Here is a 23,791-nt window from a genome sequence, read left to right on the forward strand (position 1 = left end):
TTCTTTCTTACTAATGCTGTTTGAGGGAAGAGGTTCAGCATCCTCCCTCCTCAATACACACACACCAGGGAAGGGGGTAAAAGTGGGGTTCTAATTAGCTCCACCTCATACCGCCTTGTTTATTCACATAGATGCTAGGTCAGGGAGTGGCTGGATGGTCCCAATGGCACCTGGAGATGGTGAAGTGAGGTCGTGATCAGCCTCTCCTCAGACTACAAGAGACAGTAAGAAAACTCAGTATCATGTCATTTCTCAAGTCACAAGTTTCCTATTGTTTTTGTGTTATGTCTAGTTGCTTTGGTTGCACAAAGGAAGACCAAGGAGGAATGGGACTGCTCTGTCTTTGACTTTTATTAAAAGAAAGGAAGATACGGACATGTTAGGAGAAGTTTAAGCCTATATATATATATAGGCTTATATATGTATATATATACATTTTTTTTACATGAATCAGTAACTGGGCCAAGGGAAAGCTTCACTTCTTCATAAGGTTATGATTTCATCAGTAACTAGTATGTGGCCTTTTTGTCATATATTATTAACCATATATGTATGGGTTTTTTATTTTTCTTTTTTTAAACATGGAACATTTCACAAATTTCCATGTCATCCTTCTATAGAGGCCATGCTAATCATCTCTGTATCATTCCAATTTTAACCTATGCAGTGCTGAAGCAAGCATAGTATGTTATTTCTTATGCCAGCATTTGCACCTATAATTTGTATTTATCAAAATACAAATTTTTAATAAATGGCTCTTATAGAAGATCCTTTATAGACCTAATGCCAACATGATTTTCTCCTCTCATAAGAAAAAGGAATAAATTATGGTGATAATAATGCTTCTCTAGTAAATCTCACAAGGGTCTCTGCACATGTTTCACAGAAAGAAAAATTTCACATTATTACAACAAATGGAGCATAAAAGAGTTCCTGTATAATCTCTCTTTTCATAAGTTGTTCCAAGTTACTTTTTAAAGTTTTTGCTAAAAGTCAAAAAGGAAACAAAGGAAGCTTCCCATTAGACCCACCCCAAAAAGGTTAGATACAACTCCCTTTTAGCAGAATGACAGATTATAGGAAATAATCCTATTTTACCTCTAAAAATTAGGGAACCAGATTGGCTCAGTCATATGGAAAAAAAATCTTCATGTCTCCATCAGATTTATGAAACCACAATTAAAAGGTAGAAACTAATGTGACGTGACAATCTATTAATATTGTGTATCAGTGTTTTGAGTATAGAGGTCAGTAGAAATCACTTTAATTTCTAAGTATTTTGTGTTCAGCAATTGTTGCAGTGCACATTTTAAAATAATATGAATGGGTTTAGTCTGAAGAAATTGGAGTCTCCTAACATGGCACATGCAGGAATGGGTCAGTTCCAGGTAACAGAGTATTATTCCTTTATCTCCAGACAAAATGAACCACAGATTTATTTCTTTTTTTTAATAAAATAATTTTTATTGGTGTTCAATTTACCAACATACAGAATAACACCCAGTGCTCATCCCGTCAAGTGCCCCCCTCAGTGCCTGTCACCAACTCACCCCCACCCCCGCCCTCCTCCCCTTCTACCACCCCCAGTTCGTTTCCCAGAGTTAGGAGTCTCTCATGTTCTGTCTCCCTTTCTGATATTTCCCACACATTTCTTCTCCCTTCCCCTATATTCCCTTTCACTATTATTTATATTCCCCAAATGAATGAGAACATACAATCTTTGTCCTTCTCCGATTGACTTACTTCACTCAGCCACAGGTATATTTCTAAGCCAATTAATATATGTATAAATAATATCATACAAAAGATTATCTTCAGTAAGACATAGATAGGAGAGAGCAGACCTTTAGCTCTGAGGATAAAATGTTCTGCTCAAGTTTAGAGCCTAAAATAGATTCCAAAACTATAATCTGAGGCTTAGATTATGGAGGGAAAGTTATTAGACATAAATTATTTATTATATATAAAATCCAGATGTGTGCAAATGGATTGAAAGATGTACAGACTTAATACAAAGAGACCAATGATAAATTGATTACACCCATTGTATTTATTTGTGGGTTTTCAGTCATTTATATACAATTAAAATCAAGCCAAATCACCAGCTATATTTTATTTTAAAGCCTCATGGGACTTATGCCAAAACTGTCATTCATATTTTTTTAAAAAGTAAGTCAAGATTACGAGATGGTAAAATATATATCTAAGTCATATAATCACATTTAAGTTAATTAGAGAAAATATATTTCTACTCCAGGATACTGTAATAGCTTTTTCTAGCCTTGATAGACTTTTACAAATTATGACATCGAGGAGGAAAATGCTGAGAATGTCATATTTGTTTACACTTCTCGAAGTAAAATTTTTTCTTCGGTCACACACAAAAATCTTTGGATTTTCTCAATCAGTCCATAAACTAGTTGAAATATAAGCATTATTATTCAACTATCTAAAGAAGCCAAGATTAAAAAATATTAAATGACTTGTCTAAAGGTATTTATAAGAGAACATGACAGGTGTGATCACAATTCTGAATCCAAAGTGTTTGCTCTTTCCACTCCATCATATGTGTATTTCTGACAAAAAGTATGAGGATCATAAAATATGACTTGAAAAATGCCCATAGCAACATTTTAAGTGGTCTGGATAGTCTCTGTTTTTAAACTTCATCAAGTTTTTCAGAAAAGCTTTTACTCAATTGTTCAAATGCTAAGACCACGTTGTCGTCTTCATCTTCACATAGTTCACGCAAGGACACACTGTAAATGGAAACACACACACACAGAGAGCACACATTTTAGTGAGAGTCAGTATTTTAAGAAGGACTTTCTACAGGTAGGAAGAATTAAGTAAATACCACTATATGATGTAATGTCAGCAAAATACGAAGAATACTGATAAATATATTTACCTTTAAAAAAACTTGTATAGAAAATAATAATAATAATAATAATAATAATAATAATAATATAACAAAAAAGTTCCCATGCACTTCCTCTTCATATCGATTAGCAAGAAGATTTTCAGGGCCACCAAATCCCATCTAACCTTCTCCCATCTCCCTTCAATAGCAGCAACACAAAGTCCCTTCCTTTTCTCCACACATTTCTTTGGAGTCTATTTTGTATTTTTTTGGCTACCGTGTCCAGTATATACTGAAATCCACAAGTAACTACTTCTATGAAAATCAAAATATTCCTTCCTTTACCTAGATATGTGAGAAAAAAATTTAAAACAGAATGTAATAAACAGAATAGTGTCTTTTATTTGTGTTCTAGGGACACCTGGGTGGATCAGGGGTTGAGCATCTGCCTTCTGCTCAGGGCATAGTCCCAGGGTCCTGGGATCGAGTCCCACATCAGTGTCCTCATTGTATTTTGAATAAATACAAAATCTTTAGAAAAATTTATTTGTGTTCTAATTCACAGAAATCTAGGACCATGTTAGTTTACATGGTAACAGAGAATTAAGGTGGCAGATGGAATTGAAGTTGCTGATCAGCTGACTTTGTGATAGAAAAATTATCCTGAAAAAAAAAAAGAAAAATTATCCTGGATTATCTGGGTGGGGGCAATATAGTCAAAGATTCTTGTGAGAGGGTTGGCAGGAGAGAGTTCATCAGAGTGATGCAATGTAAGACTTCCCTCACCATTGCTGGCCTTGAAGATGGAAGGGAACCATGATCAAAATAGTGCCAGCAGCCTCTAGAAGCTGTGGAAGACAATAAAGGAGATTCTCCTAAAGTCTCCAGAAAGAAATGAGCTTTGCCAACATCTTTACCGTAACCCAGTTAGACCCATTTCAGATTTCAGGCTTCCAGGACTGCAAGAAAATAAATCTCTGCTGATTTAAACCATGAAGTTTGTGGTAGTTTGTTATGGCAGCAACAAGAAATGAATATGCAGGTGAAAAGAAAGGAGAGGAAATCCAAGAATGAACAGTGCAGCTGAGCTGATAAAGTACTGACCACAATCAGGATCTGACATTTCATCAGCCTTTTGCAATTCCTTATCTACCTTGGTTCCACTAGAGTTCCAAAATTTTTCCTAGTGTCTTCACTGACCTACTGCAGAGAATGACCAGATCTGTATCTATAACACTGAATTTCTTCCTAGTCATAGACCTATAATTATGACACTGACCATTTCCCCTCGAATGAATTCCCACAGGTATTACATGACATGTATAAATTCTAAGTCATTGTTTCTGGTTCTTGGTCCTCCTCAAGCTTCATCCTCACTTCTGTTTCTTACGTATCTGTAACTAAAATAGAAACCTCATTATCATTACCAGCTACATGAACTTTGACAATTTCTCTGAATTCTATCTCATAAATATTTCTCCAACCAACCATTCTTTTCTATCATTACTCTATTTCCTTAATTCAGATCCACACTCATTCTGACCTGCTTGGGTCTCATAGCCTTTGAGTCTCTGCCACGTATATAAACCAACCATATGCCATGGACCCATAGCATATTCATGCCTATGTACTACCTATACATTATTCAGCATATTAAGTCCAAACTCCATGATATGAGAATTAAGACCCTTTCCAATGCCTGTCCAAATTGCCTTTAAAGTTGCTTTAAACAACTCAGTGTCTTTCCCCACCCCTGTGACAAGTCCCACATTCCCCATGCCAGTAGAATGAGATTGAAGCCTACGCCTGACATATCAGACCACCCTTTCTCATTTCTCTACATTGAAAACACTATTTCCTCCGCCCCATCCCTTAAGATCCTTTAAGGCTTAGTGAAAAAATTACTTCATTTGAAAATCCTTCTCTGAATCCAAGGTTGCCCCCATTATCTGTCATCCTACCCCTTATTGCCTTTGAAATAGTTTACAAGTCAGTTTCCGCACACTACACTGTAAGATTATGTTTAAAGCAGGGATAGATTTGTTGATTCTGTACATCTCAAATCCTTAGATGTATGTCTCAGACTAATAGTATTTCAATACATTTTAGATAAATGAATGAATGATATTCCTAGGACCAGATTTTGAGATTAAACCAAAGTCTGTGGAGTTTCTTAGGGTACTCTTGAATAACTATGAGCCACTCAAGAAATACACTACCTAGAGATGCTCAAGATAGTGAGCATTTCCCTCTGCTCTAGCATCCCCATAGTTTCATTCTCTGTATGAAACCTCCAAACAGGTCTGATTAATCTCATATCAAAAAATTAAAAAACAATGACCTGAATACCAAGAGCTTCATGAAGAGATTCATGGTAAATTACATATGTGCATGTATGTGAAGATATATAATTTTAAAGTAAGTGTAGAAAAGGGAAAAACATAAAGTATTAAAGTATGTGTAGACTACAGGCTTTAGAAAGATGTATATTTAACCAGGCAATACTAGAAGGGCCTAATAATGGACCTTCTAAAAAGTCTTAGATGGAAGTATCCATATAAAGTTTAGAGTTGTCTGGGTCCCCACTGAGTCCCACATTCCCCATGCCAGTAGAATGGCAGGATAAAAAACAGGAAGCCAAATGGGAGACCAGACTGATAAAGGCTGGAAAAAACACTGTATAAAGCAAGAGAGTCTGGAATATGTAAGTTGATATAAACCAGAGACCTGGTGGAGCCCTAAGGGGCTTTCTGACGTATCATGTATCTCACCGACACTGGTTGTGAAAACTGAGAATACTGGGATCTAGGAATTCTTGAGGCTTTGGAACATTATCCTGCTGTTTGCAGTGCCTGAGGCTGGGGCTCTGATTTGAATGAAACCTTCTGTCAAATGGGATTTGGAATTAATCCTATTATAAACCAGTGCAACAGGGTGTTGAAGAGAAGCTCTGCAAAATGTTTGGGCAGTTGAAATTTGTCAATCTAACAAGCTCAGTGGCACTTTTAAGTATGAGGTCAATGTTTTTCAAATTACGGTTAAATTTTTGGAAAATCTGAAATCAATATTTAAAATATATAACATACATACCTGATAGATTTAATGGTAAGTGCAAAATCTTTCAACAAGTCATATGCAGCTCCTTCATGTAGCCTAAATAAAATATAATTTTGAAAATCAATAGTATGAAAACATTAAAGAACTTAATTCATACTGAAATGCTGGATTTGTTGATAATAAATTACTTTTGTCCATCAAGACATATTTACTAGAAATATTTTGCCACAAGTCCTAGATGATGATTCAATCAACAGGAATAATGATTATAAATTCAAAAGTCATACGTATCACAACCACACATAATCAATACACACAGGAGACTGATCATCTCAGGAGAAAATCAAAATAGGAAAATTGTAAGCTCAGGAGAGTGAATGGGAGCTGGAGAATCAAATGGAAAAAAAATCAAATGAATTATTTACTAATGTCACAATTTTATTTACAATAATGAGTCATATTTGAAAAATGATCAGAATCCCATCCAAGAGGGAAGATGGTAGTGGAGTAGAAAGACCCTAGGCTTGACTCATCCCATGAACACAACTACATAATGATAAAAACATCATAATATCCCAGAAAGCAACCTGAAGACTGACAGAAAAAACTCCACAAATCAAGGCAGACAAGAAACCACATTGAAGGTATGAAGAGCAGAGACGTTGTTTGGGAGAGAACTGGATAATGGCCACTGCAGTGAGTAAGAGCCATGAAAGTGGAGCAGGCAAGACACAGACTAGCACACAGCGGAGTATACAGGGAAGATGATTTCCCATAGCAACTGGCTTGGAAAATGAGAGGGGTCAAATTTCATGAGTTCTTGCAACCAGTGAAGCTTAAAGCTTGGAATTTTAAAGGTCAGTGAGCTTGGCTCGGATACGGCCCAGGGTCATTAGAGCTACTTTTAGAGAGAAGGCAGGGCCAACAACCCATAGATATATAGCATGGAAACAGCAATTTGAAGAGTGCCTGTGGCACACAGTGGGGAGGTTATTTGCTCTTCTCAGAGCATGTCCCAGAGAGACAGTGCTCACAAGAGACCCCTCTGTGAACAAAGAAACTGGTCAGCACCACTTCCCTCCCCCGCCCCTCAGCATAAGCACAGGGCTACTTGCAGGAACCAGTACCCTGCCAGCACTCAGTACCTAACTTGTTTATGACAAACTCTGCACGTGCCATGCTCTGATGGAACCACCCTTCTGAGTCATACTTGCCTTAGTCCCAGCACTCTGGACCCTTTCTCCAGGAAGACCATCTCAAACCCCTTCCTACACTGCATCTCCCAACACAGGAGTTTTTCTGTATGAAGCTCAAAAACAGGAGAAGTAGCTGACTTTCCTAACACACAGTAGCTGATGCAAACTTATACAAAATGAGAAGACAGAGGAATGTGTCCCAAATGAAAGAACAGGATAAGGCCATGGCCAGAGATCTAAGTGAAACAGAGACTTTAAAGGAATGATCATAAAGATACACGCTGGACTTAAGAGTGGAAGACATGAGTGAGAACCTTAACACAGAGATAAGGAATAACACAGCAGAAATAAAGGGCTTGATAAATGAAATGACAAACATGCTTGATGGAATGAACAGCAGGATGGAGGAAGTAGAGGAATAAAGTAATGACCTAGACAACACAGTAATAAAAAGTAACCAAGCTGAACAAAAGAGAAAAAAAAATTATGCAAAATAAGAACACACTTAGGAACTCAGTGACTCTATCAAATGTAATGACATTCACATTATAGGAGTGCCTGGGTGGCTCAGTCAGTTAAGTGTCTGCCTTTGGCTCAGGTCATGACCTCAGGGTCCTGGAATCAAGCCCCATGTCCAGCTCCCCCACTCAGTGGAGAGTCTGCTTCTCCCTCTCCCTCTCTCCTCCCCATTTATGTCCTTTCTCACTCTTTTTCTCTCTATCTTCAAATAAATAAAATCTTTAAAAATTTTTTCACATTATAAAAGTCCCAAAAGTCCCAGAAGAAGAGAAAGAAAAGGGGACATAAATTTATTTGAAGAAATGATAGCTGAAAACTTCCCTAATCAGGGGGAGGAAAAACATATCCAGATCCAGAAGGCATAGAGAATTCCCAACAAAATCAACAAAAGTATATCCACACTAAGACATAACTAAAACACCAAAATACAGTGATTAAAAAATAAATAAAAGCAGCAAGGCAAAATAAGGCAGTTATATACAGGGGAAACTCCATAAGGCTATCAGGTTTATTTTGTTTTTTTGTTTGTTTGTTTGTTTGTTTGTTTGTTTTTGTTTGTTTTGCAGCAGAAATTCTCCAAGCAAGAAGAAAGTGGCATGATATATTCAAAATGCTGAATGGGGAAAAAAAAACTTGCAGCCAAGAACACCGTATCTAGCAAGTCTATCATTCAGAATAGAAAAAGAGATAAAGTTTCTCAAACAAACAAAAATTAAAGCACTTCATGACCACTACACCAGTCCTTCAAAAAATATCTTTGAGGGGAAATGAAAAACCAAAAGTGACAGTATGAATGTACAAAACACAAAAGCAAAAGAAACGAATCTTTTTGTAAAATACCAGCCAAGGAACTCACAAAATAAAAGTATGTAAAATAAGACACCACATATCTAAAACATGGAGAGGAGGGGAGTAAAGAATAGGCTCACACCTAAAGGACCATCAACTTAATATAGACTGCTATATGCAGAAGATGTAACCTAATGGTAACCAAAAATCAAAAACCACTAATAAATACGCAAAGAATAAAGAGAAAGAAATCCAAATATATCACTAACGAAAATCAGCAAACTATGAAAAAGAGAAAGACAAGAAAGGATCAAAGAAAATCTTCAGAAACAACCACAAAACAAGTAATAAAATAGCAATAAATGCATACCCACCAATAATTACTTCGTATGTAAATGGACTAAACACTTGAATCAAAAAACACAAGGTGACAGAATGAATAAATAAATAAATAAAATAAAAGACTCAACTATATGCTGCCTAGAAGAACATTTTAGCCCTGAAGACACCCACAGATTGAAAGTGAGGGGATGGAGAAACATTTATCATGCAAATGGATGTCAAAATGGAGGTCAGAAAGCCAGACTAGCAGTACTTACATTGGACAAACTAGACTTTAAAGCAAAGACTGTAACAAGAAACAAAGAAGGATGCTATATAACCATAAAGAGGACAATCCAACAAGAAGATATAACAATTGTAAATATTTACACACCCAACATGGGAGCACCTAAATACATAAAGTAGTTAATAACAAACATAAAGGAAACTAATTGATAATAACACAATAATAGTAGGGGACTTTAACATCCCACCTACATCACTGGACAGATGATCTAAACAGAAAACAACAAGGAAACAATGGTTTTAAATTACACACTGGACCAGATGAACTTAACAGATATATTCAGAACATTTCACCTTAAAACAGCAGAATACACATTCTTTTCCAGTTCACATGGAATATTCTTCAGAACAGATCACATAATAGGCCACAAAACAACCCTCAACAAATTCAAAAAGATCCAAATCATACCATACATCTTTTGTGGCCACAACCCTAAGAAACTAAGAATTCAATCATAAGAAAAATCTGGAAGAACCACAAATACATAGAGGTTAAATAACATGCTACAACACAATGAACAGGTCAACCAGGAAATCAAGCAATAAATTTTAAAAAAATTGAAACAAATGTAAATGAAAACATAATGGTCCAAAACCTTTGGGATGCAGCAAAAATGATTCTAAGAGGGAAGTTTATAGCAATACAGGTCCACCTCAATAAGTAAGAAAACAAACTCTCAAATAAAAAAAAACCTAACATTATACCCAAAAGAGAACAAGAACAATAACCAAAATTGTTCTTTAGCAAAAGAACAATAAGCAAAACCTAAAACCAACAGAAAGAAGGAAATAATGAAGATTAGAGCAGAAATAAATGATATAAAAACTAAAAGACAATAGAACAGATCAATGTAACCAGAAGCTGGCTCTTTGAAAAAATATCAATAAAATTGATAAACCTTTAATTACAAATGAGAGGGGAGACATAACTACCAACACAACCAAAATACAATTATAAGAGAATATTATGTAAAACGATATGCCAACAAATTAGACAACCTGAAAAAAATAACTAACTTCTAAATTCCTAAAAGTATAAAATGTACCAAAACTAAAACAGGAAGAAATAGAAAATTTGAATAGACTGCATATCAGTAAAGAAATCAAATTAGTAATAAAGAAAATGCCAACAAACAAAAGTCCAAGACCAGATAGCTTCACAGGCAAACTGTACCAAGCATTTAAAGAGTTAATACCTAGTCTCAAAATATTCCAAAACATAAAAGGGGTTAAGAAAACCTCCAAATTCATTCTCTGAGGCCAGCATTGCCCTGATACCAAAACCAAATAAAGATACCATAAAAAAGAGAATGATAGACCAATATCTCTGATGAACATAGATGCAAATATCTTCAATAAAATACTAACAAACCAAATCCAACAATATACTTAAAAAATGATAATTTACCATGATCAAGTGGGATTTGTTCCTGGGTTACAAGAGCGGTTCGATATCCACAAAGCAACCAACATCACATAAATAAAAGAAAGGATAAGAACCATTTGATCATCTCAATAGATGCAGAAAAAGCATGTGACAAAGTACAACATCCATTCATGATAAAAACCCTCAACAAAGAAGGTTTAGAGGGAACATACCTCAACATAAAAAGGCTGTACATGAGAAACCCACAGCTAAAATCATCCTCAGTGAGGACAAACTGAGAGCTTTCCCTCTAAGGTCAGGAACAAGACCAAGCTGTCCATCCTCACCACCTTCTTCCACATAGTCCTGGAAGTCCTAACCACAGCAATCAGACAGCAAAAACAAGTAAAAGGCATCTAAATTGGTAAGGAAGAGGTAAAAACTTTTACTATTTGCAGATGATATGATACTATATATAGAAAACTGGAAAGACTCCACTAAAAATCTGCTAGAACTAATAAATGAATTCAGTAAAGTCACAGGATACAAAATCAATGCACAGAAACCTGTTGCATTTCTATCCACCGATAATGAAGCAGCAGAAAGAGAAATTAAGGAATCAATACCATTTACAATCGCACCAAAAACGAGATACCTAGGAATAAACCTAACCAGAGAGCTGAAAGACCTGTACTCGGAAAACTATAAAATGCTGATGAAAAATGACACAAAGAAATGGAAAGACATTCCACGCTCATGGATTGGTAGAAAACATATTATTAAAATGTCTATATCACTCAAAGCAATCTACAGATTTAATGCAATCCCTATCAAAATACCACCAGCATGTTTCACAGAGCTGGAACAAACGATCCTAAAATTTGTGTGGAGCCACGTGGGACTCTGAATACAGCAAAGCAACCTTGAAATAGAAAAGCAAAGCTGAAGGGATCCCAATTACAAACTTTAAGTTACATTATAAAGCTGTAATGATGAAGACAGTGTTACTGGCATAAAGTAGACATATAGATCAATAGAAAAGATACAAAACCCAGCAGTAAACCCAAAATTATATGATCAATCGATCTTCTACAAAGCAAGAAAGAATATCCAATGGAAAAAAAGGTAGTCTCTTCAACAAATGGTGTTGGAACAACTGGACACCATATATTCAGAAGAATGGAACTGGAAGGGGCACCTGGGGGGCTCAGTCAGTGAGGTGTTTGCCTTCAGCCCTGGTCATGATCCAGGGATCCCAGGATCGAGCCCTACATGGGCTCCCTGCTCACCGGAGAGTCTTCTTCTCCCTCTCCCTCAGACCCTCGGCCTGTTCCTTCTCTCTCTCTCCCTTTCTCAAATAAATAAAATCTTTAAAAAAAATGAAACTGTAAAATTTCATTATACCATATACAAAAGTAAATTAGAAATGGATTAAAGACCTAAATGTGAAACCTGAAACCATAACAATTCTAGAAGAGAACACAGACAATAACTTCCCTGACCCTGGATGGAACAACTTTTTTCTAGATTAGTCTCCTGAGGTGAGGGAAATGAAAGCAAACATAAACTATTAGGACTACAAAATAAATACCTTGAGGGGCACCTGGCTGGCTCATTTGGTAAAATGTAGGATTCTTAATCTCAGGTTCATGAGTTCAAGCCTCATGTTGGGCATGGAGCCAACTCAAAAAAAGAAATTAAAAAAAAAAAAAGTAGCTTCTGCAATGAAGGAAACAATTAACAAAATGAAAAGACAAGCCCAGGGGATGGTAGAAGATATTTGCAAATGACATATCTGATAAAGGCTCACAACCACAATATATAAAGTATTTATAAAACTCAATACCCAAAAAAACAGTCCATTAAAAAATGGCAGAAGGTCTGAAAGGACATTTCTCCAAGGAGGACGTACGGATGGCCCACAGACACGGGGAGATGCTTATCATTACTTGCCATCAGGGAAATGCAAATTAAAATCATAATGAAAAAAAATAAAATAAAATCATAATGAGATATCACCTCACACCTGGCAGAATGGCTAAAATAAAAAACACAAGAAACAGCAGGTGCTGGTGAGGACGTGGATAATGAGTAAACGTCCTGCCCTGTTGGTGGAGTGAGGCCTGGTACAGCCACTGTGAGAAAAAGGAGTGTGGAGCTTCCTCAACAGGTTAAAATTAGAGCCACCCTGCTCTCCAGCAATCACACTCCTGGGTATTTATCCAAAGAAAACATAACCCTGATTCAAAGGGCTACATGCACCCTCATGTCTGTAGCAGCATCACTTACAACAGGCAAGATGTGGAAGCAGCCGAGTACCCATCGACCGCGAATGGATAAAGAAGAGGTATATGTATATAGATATATAGGTAACACTGTATTATTATATATCATATATATTTAATGAAATATTATCCAGTCATAAAAAATGAAATCTTGCCATTTGCAATGACATGGGTGGAGCTAGACAGCATAAAGCTAAGTGAAATAAGGCAGCCAGAGAAAAACAGATACCAAGGGCTTTCACTGCTCTGTGTAATTTAAGAATAAAACAAACCAGCGAAGAGAAAGAGAGAGAGATCACATCACAGAGAGAGGCAAACCAAGAAATGGAGTCTTAACGATAGAGAACAAGCGGATGTTTACCGGGGGATGGGTGGGGGGTTGGGTAATGCGTGAAATGGGTGATGGGGATTAAGGAGGGCACTCGTCATGACGAACACAGAGTAATTAAAATAAAAACTTAAAAAAAAGAGTAAAATCCAGTGAGTGAGCTGTGAAATACAAAACAAGCAAACCCCAAAATATCAAACATTTCTCTAGTGTCCCGAGTTTTAAATCCTTTAATTCAATAAAGACCGTTCAAGATTTTATGTAAAATGTCTATTGAATTCCTGGTTACTGTGAAGAAGGTCCCTCCCACATCTATATGCTCAGTGTCTGGGCCAATTTCTCTATTCTCGGGTAAATCCAAGAGGGTTCACCCCGCCTTACTGTTTTGGAAAATGATTTCCTTGCCAAAGCGCTAAAACAACTGCCCTATGCTCAGTCCTAAGATGAGTCATAGGCCTTTTTATATGCTTTTCTCAGATAATGGTGAGTATCGCATTGTTTGTTATTCTTTGTCAGTTTTAAAATATCTTATATTGAATAAATAGGATGTTAACAAATAAAAACACATCTGTGAACGTATAGAAACATAATCGTAGGGGACATCTCTGGGTCAAGCGAGGGTGTCTAAGTCCCCAGATTTTGCCGGTAAGCCACAAACAAAAATAACACAAAGTTTGTTTTTCTCTCTCATCATTGATCTGCAGGGAAAAAGTTCCAGTATATTATTTAGCATGATTCAACTCTACTTAAAATCATAAAAAGCTTTGCCTAAAATTCATTAGGTTCATCCACAAGGTATAAGATGTAGAGACGGATACAGCAATGGAACTGGAGGTGGAGGTAGCAAGGAGAGAGGAAGACGGGGCCAGAGACACAAACGCAGACGTGGAGACAGAAGGAGAGCAAGATTCTAAGTGGTGGAGAAGAGAAGGGGGATAAGCCCACCTGTTGTCCTGGACTAGTCCAGTCAAGGAGCCATGTTTGTAGAAATCAAGTGCATAAGCGTTGAGTGGCATTCTTCTTCCTTGGTTGTCAAATGTCTGCGACCACAGCACAGGAGCCCGACTGTGATCGATGCCAATTGTGCGCAGAACGACCTAAAGAAACACAACTCTTCTCGTTATTTGCGTGCAAAGAAAGTCTCCGATCTCTGACACCGAGCTGTGAACTTCCTTTCTGTACTCGGCCTTCTTGAAGCACACTCTTCACCATGAAGGCAGAGGGTGTCTTCCGTACACAGTGGGTTGGTGGCGTCCTGAAGCAGGCCTACAGGGTGACTTGGTACCGCCCGTGAACCTACTGCCTCAGAGCACGCGGACACTTCCAACCACCCAGCCATGAGAATCACAGCAAGGCTCACTAGAAAACAAAGGCTAATTTTATTTTTTTTATTATTATTATTATCCTAATTGGCCTAAGAGATACCTTGTAAACGGAGTATCAGAGAACCAGTGCCTTTTCTGTCTGAAGAGTTCGACTGAACGACTCTACCAATCACAAAAACCCAACCACCACCAGGATAAAAAGGAAGATATAGGGGAAAGAGAAGAAAGATAAGAATAGGAGGTACACAAGTCACTCGCTTTTGATGTCTGCTTATTTTACAACTATACGGGGTCAATGAGAACTACTCCGATACACCGATCGGTACAACTTTCCAAACGGTTTGGTAGTAGCATGAAAGCTCTTTTATTATTAAGAGTTTCTTGGAATATTCTTATTCTCGCACGATCTAGAAAACTGTTGTGACCTCAAAAATCCAGAAGATTTTACATTCAAGGGGAAACTGCCACGCACGTGTACTAGACATTTGTGGCAGCGCATTTGTAACAGTGAAGACTAGAAACAAACAGTTTCTAAGAAGAGAATAGATCAACGGCTCTGAAATACTGTGAAGTAGTAAAAATAAGATAGAGCTTCATGCGACCACGTGGACGGATCTTGGGAGCATGGAGTTGAGTCCAGAAAACAGAAACAAGAAATGCAGGAGACTGCAGTAAGGATTCCTTTGCTTTTCATACAAAAGCAGCAAATATAAAAAGCGACTTTGGAATATGATGTTTTGTAAAGAATTAAAGAACACAAAATTCAGGATAATTGACATCCAGGCAAAAGAGGGGAGACAAGAGAATAAAATGGAGGAGGAGCCCATGGGTGTTGAGTCCGTGAGTCTTCATTTTAGTTTTATGCTTTGCAGCTTATCGATGCGTGATTTAAAGATATCGTGAATGTCTATTTAACATTGAATTAAAAGGTAACGACCAATAAAAGCAAAAGAATCTTGAGAGTACTAGGATACTAGTAAAGTGAAATTGTATGTAGTGAGTGGGGTAAGGCAAAGGGCGTGCTGTCATCGAGGAATACTCTGGAAATCTTCATCAGTGCAGGATGCTTCAAAATAAATGAACTAGAACCACGCTCTTCCCTAGCGCACCATCAGGAACAACGAAAGGCCCGTCTTAGTTCATTCCCTGCACCTTAAAGATCTCTTCTAATTGATGGTGACTGCACAGCAACAGGACATAGACATTTTATCCTATTAAAACTGTATCAAGTCCCTCCAAAACTCGAGGGGGAAATTTGCATATGGAAAGGAGCCAAAAGTTAATGGTAGGTACTGACCATCCGTTAAGTTAATTGTAAAATAGAGAAAAAGGGAAATTATAATACTTAACAAAATGCCTTGTTTTCCATGTGATTAGCTGCAAACGTCTTATATAAGTAATTCATTGTAATTATAGATATAAAATACAAGGGAAAAAACCTTCATAAAGTCATTGATCTTACAAGCGGGGCTCAGTCCGCTCTTATTTCTATGCAAAAATTCCACATTCCGTAAGACACCGTTCGTTCGACGAGGGTAAAGAACTAGCCTGAGAGCTTCCCCTAGGCCCTGAGCAGTGGTCTCAGGTTCATTTTTAAACCATGTACATGATCAGTGAAAAAAAAAAATTCTTTCTCATCTCTCCTTTCATAAATGCTTTTCTCTCATCTTATAAAACAAAAAGCTTCCTCAGACTTACGTGGGGTTTGAAAACGTACAGGGTAGCCACAAAGAGCAATATTGCTTTCCTAATGAGAAAGTGGATGACTTTAAAGGCTACATAAGAAGTGCATTTTTCCCTTTTAAATTAGGTTGCTTCCAATTCCTTGAATTCAACAAAATTAAAGTGGCTCTAATTAAGTTGCTAATTAAAAGAACATTAAAAATATATTTGTGATAATAGACTGCTAGGTGACTTGAGACAAACAACTCAGAAGGAATCAGAAGAATTGTGTATCACTGGCATAACGAAAGTTGTTCAATTCTAAGCTACTTATCTATTTGAATAAGGTTTCTCAACATTCAAATTGAAATTCGGTGATGGAACCCTGTTTCATTCTGAAAATAAGTAAATATTCATTCTTAGTTATATGGACTAATTTATAAATAGTTTCAGCCACTGCATTAATACATATATTTCTAATACAATATTAATTTTATTTTTAGTAATCCTCATAATCCGTATTATATTTAAGTTTCTGTAATTAACAGAAAATAACCATTAAATTGAAATTGCATACTATTTAAGCTTAGAAATGGATAGGGTGGCTTGGTGTTTAAAAATATATTAATTACATTATGTGAGGGAATGTATGATCTAACTCCAAGAGAAAAGAACTGTCCCAAATTTTAAGTCATTAGAAATTTTATTCTTGACTGTTTTTAATTTTATAATTAAGTCATTAGAAATTTTATTCTTGACTGTTTTTAATTTTATAATTATGGGTATCCAAATGCTTCAGTATTCATATTCCATTTTATTCATTAAAAATGATATGATGGCATTATTTTAACATATCAACATTTATCTGAAGCTGGAAATTATATCATTAGAAATTATTTGAATTTGTGATAAAAATGTATGTGTCCATTTACAATGCACAACAGTCAGGACTCCTGGGTAACTCAGTGGTTTAGCGCCTGCCTTCAGCTCAGGTCGTGATCCTGGGGTCCCGGGATTGAGTCCCTCATCGGGGTCCCCACGGGGAGCCTGCTTCTCCCTCTGCCTGTGTCTCTGCCTCTCTCTGTGTGTCTCATGAATAAATACATAAAATCTTTTAAAAAAATAAAATAAAATGCACAAGGGTCAACTTAGTTTCTCAAAATTCTTTTAGGTAGACTATTTTACATAACAGAGGACAGACTGACTTGAGATGAGAATGGAATTGAGACACTAGTGTCTAACCGTATCAAATATCACGAAACTTATTTTTTTCACAAACTGTGTTAAAATATGCATTAAATTCCTACAAGATTCCAGCATTCAGTGGATTATCCAGCATGTTCCCAATGTGCTAGTTCTCTGTACTCCACTTTGGACATCAGTGATCCAGAATATATATATGGGATTTGTGGCCTCTGTAGCAATACTGGGAAAGCCCGAAGATAGTTTTAAGTGCTTTATGCATAGCAAACTTGCATCAACCTATAAAGACAGAAGAAAAGCTGGGAATTCTGTATAATGGAGCAGGGTTCCTCAGGCCAACACGGAAAAAAAAAACAGAAATCCTACAGGGCTCAAGAGTACCATTTCCTGGATATTTCTGTTCATACACCTGGAATTTTTGTTTTTCAATTTGCGAAATATCAAATCCTTCTTAAACAGCCTAGAAGTTTAAATCTAATTCTTTCTTAAAGATCTTTTATTTATAAACCCCATCTCTACTTACATGGTTTGGAGTATTTGGTTGAAGCAAATCACTATCAGAGTTTCCAGAGAGACAAACAAATGGAGAAATTGCTACTCTTCCTTCTTTGCAGCTCATCAAGTGAGACACAAGTTCAGAGTCCTCACATTCCTTTCCTGTGAAATCTGGTCATAATAGATTGGGATAGATCAGTTTTTTTAAAAACCAGCCAAATTGGTAAGCTTCATGCACATACTCTAGGCCATGCTACAGAGGGAGTCATTCCGCGTGGCAGGACCCGTATCAGACTGGATGGGATATATCACGTAAAGTGAGCAGCATGTCTTGGCACAGAATACACTCAGTAACGGTTAGCTATCAATACGTCATCAATATCATAAAATTTTGTATTATATTTGAGTTCCTTGATCAACAGGCAATAAAAGACTACATTTAAATTGCAATGCTAACATAGAATTATTGTTATTACCTTGGTGCTTTTTCCCCCCACAATCCTTCCAGACAGGGTATTCCAAGAGGCCACTATCACTAGGTTTGAAAATGGCATATTAACAAGAAATATTTTTTTCCATTCCTGCTCTTTTTGTTAAAGATTTTATCTATTTATTTGGGGGAGAGTGAGAGAAAGAGAGAGAGCACGAGCAGGAGGAAGGGCAGAGGGAGAAGCAGACTCCCCACTGAGCAGGGACCCTGACTCAGGTTATGATCCCGGACTCCGCACCCCCATGAGGGACTCTGGGATCACCACCTGGGCTGAAGAACAGACGCTTAACTGACTGAGCCACTCAGGTGCCCCCTCTGTTCCTACTCTTAAAAAGTCCCGGATTATGCACCCGAAGTTGGCTCTGATTTGTAATGAAGGCACTGCCATTTGGCCTTCTCTGGGATGCTCACAATGTTCCACTGCTCCCGTCTGCTTTTGTCCACGCTGCTTCCCACTTTAATAAGGTCCAGGAAGTAATAGGCTCCGCTTCCTTTACTTTTTCCAATTGAGGATGTTAGGGTTTAATGAAAGTGGGAAATTACTTCCCATGGCTCAACCCTTTCCTTTTATCCCAGCCAGCTTTTCCTGTTTACTTTCCCCTAGAAGATTTCTATCCAATAGCTTATGAAAAATAAGAGCAAAGATTAATGCATTTACTATGTGCTAGGTACCATTTTAAGATGCTCATATATATTAACTGAATTATTTAAAACTTACCCCAACGAGGTAAGTAACGTTATTTTCTTTTTTTTATATATCTTGAGAAAATTGAAGTATGAATATGGGTTATTGAAATAATATGGAATATTGCCCGAGGTCTCACTGCCAGGAATAGCAGGACCAGAGTTTGGGCCCAGGTAACCTGCCAAGAGTCTATATGTTATTTCCTCTCAAGAAAATGAGCGATAGAATGATATCTCACTTCTGTTCATCTCATAAATATCCTTACTGTTTGTCAGGCTTGCCCCAAAAGCAACCTTTAATCAAGATGGTTTATAAATGACTCTAGTTTCATTCTCTGTTGCCCTTTACACTTCTAATAACCAAGGGTTAAAAAATAATAATTAATAATAATAATAATAATAATAATAATAACCAAGAGTTTGTTTCTTGGGGAAGCAAGAAGAATCTCCTTATTTTAAGGCAGACTGATCTTTCTCAGGCTCTACTAGTTCTCTGGGAAAAAATATTCTTAGGAAGATAATATTTTCTTTAAATTGTTCCACAGTGGAGCTAAGATATACTTACTTATTTTTGACAATGGGAGTTGATATTCCTGTTTCATATCAGCCAACTTGGCAACATTTAGTAGGAAGGAGGCAAATTCCTTTGTAACATTCATGTTATACTCATGTAAAGCATCATTAAAATCCTCCGGGAGATCCTCAAGGAACACCTAAATCATCAGGGAGATCATTAAAAACACTGGAAGGCCAAATATTCTTTTTAAAAGAGAGCTCTATATACCTTCCTTGAAAACTGAAACTTTGGAAGAATGGTAAAGAACACTGCAATACAATTCTGTAGTTACCTCTTTATTTAATAATGTAATTGTTTCATCCCTTCATCCATGAAATTGAGGTAAAATTCATTTTTCGTTTCTATTATACATTTATGAAAACTTGTATTTTCACTCTTAAAAATTTACTTTCACACTAATTAATCAACACCACCTTTTTTAAAAAAAGTTTTTGTTTAAATTCCAGTACAGTTAACATACAGTGTGATATAGGTTTGAAGTGTAGAGTGTAGTGATTCAACACTTCCATACAATACCCAGTTCTCACAGTAAGTGCACTTTTTATATTATTGTAGGAAAATTTTTAAAATAATTGAACACATTTCTTTAATAGATACCAGACACAGGACTTTTTTTTAATCTTCCTTGGTTAGTTTTGGAGGTTGCATTTTGTAGGACTTTGCCCATTTTGTCCAAATAATCAAATGTACTGGCATGAATTATTCATCATATCCTCATTTGTTCTTTTTGATATTCAAAGTAAGATCTGTAGTAATGTCCCATTTTCTTTCCTGATATTTGGAAAATTCATCCTGTTAGATTTTCTATTTGTTTTGTTTTCCTAGCTTCTGAAGCTGAAAAATTAAATCACTGATTTTTTTTCACCCTTTATTCTTTTCTAAGATATGATTATAAGGCTATCAATTTTGCTCTAATCATTGTATGAATTACATCTTGTATGTGTATGTTTCTTTTATTATTTTTTAAATAAAATATTTTATAATTCCATTTCATTTTTGTCCTATATGTATTTTTTCTTATTTTAATTTTTAAATTTTCTTTTTTTTAAGAATTCTACTTATATTTAAAAGGTATTTATCACAGTAAGCATTACAAGTACAATTTTTTAAAAAATCAGTGTTAAAAGGCTTACTCAACTACATGAATCTGTCTAATTTTCAGGAAGTTAAGGTGTTTCTGATTCTTCTGGTATTTACCTGGAATATCTCATTTTCTATCATTTTACTTTCAATCTTTCTGGGACCTTATAGCTAAGATGTGAATTATATAAACAGCATATAATTGTTGGGGTTTTTCTTAATAAAATAAAAAAAAAGTATTTTACCTGAAGTATTTAGCACATATATATTCAATGTACTTATTTATACAGTTGAGATTATATATACTATTTTAGTATTCAGTTTCTGTCTGGACCATATATTACATATTATTTTGTCTAGTTTTTATCTTTTTAGTGATCAAATGTACCGGCATAAATTATTCATAATATCCTCATTTATTCTTTTTGATATTCACAGTAAGATCTGTAGTAATGTCCCATTTTCTTTCCTGATATTTGTAAAATTTACCCTGCTAGATTTTCTATTTGTTTTGTTTTCCTAGCTTCTTAAGCTGAAAAATTAAATCATTGATTTTTTTCACCCTTTTCTTCTATTAACACTTATTTGTACACTATTTTAGAAGATAATTGATGCATTATGATGTCAAAACTATTATAAAATATATTTTTAATTTTTACAATTCTTAATACTGTAAGAACGTTAAAATACTCAAATATATTTACCCTTCCCAACACTTGTATTATGACTGTCATGCATTTTAGTTATGTATGCATATTATAAATTCCATAATACATTATAATTATTTTTAGATACAGTAGATATTTATTTATATCTACCCACACATTATCCTTTCTAGTGTGCTTCATGCCCCGTTACATTTACAAGTTTAGATTTTTTTGTCTGCCTAAAGTATACGATATTTCTTTTAGCACATACAGCAAAACCTGTTAGAACTAATAAGCAATATCAGCAAAGTTGGAGAATACAAAATCAACATTAAAAAATAGTTGTGTTTCCAAAAAAAAAGTTGTTTCTACATACTAAGTAAGTACCTGAAAATAAAAATAGGACAATCTCATCTGTAATATATCAAAAAAAATAAAGTATTTAGGTATCAACTTAACCATGGAAGTGAAAGACCTCTACACTGAAAAGCATAAAACACTGATGAAAGAAATTATAGCAGACACAAATTATGCAAAGATATGTCATATTCATGATTGGAAGAATAATTACTATTAAGATGTCAAAACTATCCAAATTGATCTACAGATTCATTGCAATTCCTATCAAAATCCCATGGCATTTTTAACATAAACATAAAAAACAATCTCAAAAATCATATGGAATCACAAAAGACCTTGAATAGTCAAAATGATCTTGAGGGGAAAAAAACAAAGCCAGAGGCATCACATTTCCTAGTTTCAGAATAGATTACAAAGCTACAGTAATTAAAACAGTATGGTACCAGCATAATGAAAGACATAGATTGATGGAACAACAGAATAAGTCCAGAAATAAATCCACATGTATATGGTCAACAGATCTTTGACAAGGGTGCCAAGAACACACGATAGGAAAGGATAATTTCTTCAACAAATGATTTTGGCAAAATTTGGCATACACGTGTAAAAGAATGAAATTGACCCTTACCATACACTGCACATAAAAACAAACTCAAATTTTAAAGACTTAAATGTAAGACTTGAAACTATAAAATTCATAGAAAAAAAATACGGACATTATATTTTTCAGAATTGAAAAATATACTTAAATGTAAGACTTGAAACTATAAAAGTCATAGAAAAAAATACAGACATTATATTTTTCAATACTGAAGTTTCCATTTAATTATATGGTAAAATTCTAATTATCTGGTGAAATTCTCTATCTTTTCATAAATTTTGTCTATCACTTCTCCTATTTTCTTGAACATATTAATCATACTTATATTCTTTGTTTCTTAATCCCAATATCTGAATTATCTGTGTATCTACTACTATTGCCTGCTCTTCTTCCTGCCAATTGGTCATACAGTCTTGCTTGCTTATTTACTTTTTAGTTCTGGGGCTTTTTTTTTTTTTTTTCACCATAAATTTTTAGGACTTGATAGGATTTAAATGATGTTATCTTCCACCAGAGTGAGTTTTCCCATTTTTGTGTTTGGTTATGTGATTAAAATGTGATCACTCCAATCCAAGTAGAGATTAAAGTGATATTGTTGGTATTGTTTTCCAGTTTTATTAAGTTTCAGTTGATACCTGATTTATATATTTTTAATTTTTTTTTAAAGATTTTATTTATTTACTCATGAGAGACACAGAGAAAGAGGCAGAGACACAGGCAGAGGGAGAAGCAGAGTCCCCACAAGGAACCCAATATAGGACTTGATCCTGGGACTCCAGGATCACGCCCTGGGCCAAAGGCAGATGTTCAACCACTGAGCCACCCGGGCGTCCCAAGTCTATACCTGATTTAACTCTGTTCCTGGGTCATGACCCTCTTGGGACTTTGAGTATGAGGCTGGTGGGTCTCGTTTACTCAGTCCTAAAAGATTCCCAAAGATCCACCTCTTTCCTACAGAGCTTCCTAACCTTTTACATCTTCCGGCTCTAAAAGTCTTCAAAAATGTCTTGAGAGGAATACAAGCCTGTGAATAAATGCAGAACCTTCCTTCTAGTGGGTTTTTACTTAATAAATGCCACAAGACTAGAAACAATTTGGTGTAGTAACCTAACATTTCATGCAGATCTGATGCTCAGTGAACGTTCTCAGTAAACTCATAGAAACCCCGTCTCCTCAATTTCTGTCACTCCAGCCCCATGTGGTCACTAAAAGCTTTAATAACTTTTTTTTTTTTTTTTGATCTCATAGGAGAGGCTCTCTGAATATGCTAAGTACAATTGTCAAACCCTGTCCAGAATCAACAAATCCTTTGGGAGAAAACCATGATTAGAGATTCCCATCACACCATTAGTAAGTTCTTGCCATTTTATAATTTAGCCAGCCGAATCCTCATTGTTTCCACAGCTCTCTGTCTCAATACGAATGATAACCACTCACTACATCCTACTTGGAAGTGCACAAATTTCCAATAACCTTTAAATAAAAGAGAAAGAGACAGACAGCGAGAGAGACAGGAGATGTCCATGCAAAACATTTCTTTATTGTATATTTTTAATATCTTTTTCCTTGTAAGAATTTAGGTACTAACTTTTCTAAGTTAAATATAAATCATTTAAACAAAATGAATAATACCTCAA

General features: G+C 35.7%; 1 protein-coding gene and 1 non-coding gene across 5 annotated transcripts in view; both read right to left on the reverse strand.

Annotated features, from left to right (window-relative positions):
• Nucleotides 1-575: 575 nt before the first annotated feature.
• LOC112652403 (U6 spliceosomal RNA) lies at nucleotides 576-680 on the reverse strand. Its single transcript, XR_003131419.1, has one exon. It is a non-coding gene; the product is annotated as a U6 spliceosomal RNA (small nuclear RNA).
• A 1,351-nt stretch (nucleotides 681-2,031) lies between these two features.
• Nucleotides 2,032-23,791, reverse strand: part of DDX60 (DExD/H-box helicase 60) — a 92,478-nt gene continuing 70,718 nt past the window's right edge. For all 4 annotated transcript variants that reach the window (XM_049094375.1, XM_049094377.1, XM_049094376.1 and 1 more), the window contains 5 exons: nucleotides 19,455-19,602; nucleotides 17,744-17,886; nucleotides 13,976-14,127; nucleotides 5,954-6,016; nucleotides 2,032-2,759 (listed from right to left, as the gene is read on the reverse strand). In XM_049094375.1, coding sequence (XP_048950332.1) covers nucleotides 2,660-2,759; nucleotides 5,954-6,016; nucleotides 13,976-14,127; nucleotides 17,744-17,886; nucleotides 19,455-19,602 — 606 coding nt within the window. In that variant the 3' untranslated portion in view covers nucleotides 2,032-2,659. The remainder of the gene's footprint in view (nucleotides 2,760-5,953; nucleotides 6,017-13,975; nucleotides 14,128-17,743; nucleotides 17,887-19,454; nucleotides 19,603-23,791) is intronic.

Source organism: Canis lupus, chromosome 15 (assembly GCF_003254725.2).
Source record: "Canis lupus dingo isolate Sandy chromosome 15, ASM325472v2, whole genome shotgun sequence".
In the NCBI taxonomy this organism is placed as follows: Eukaryota; Metazoa; Chordata; class Mammalia; order Carnivora; family Canidae; genus Canis; species Canis lupus.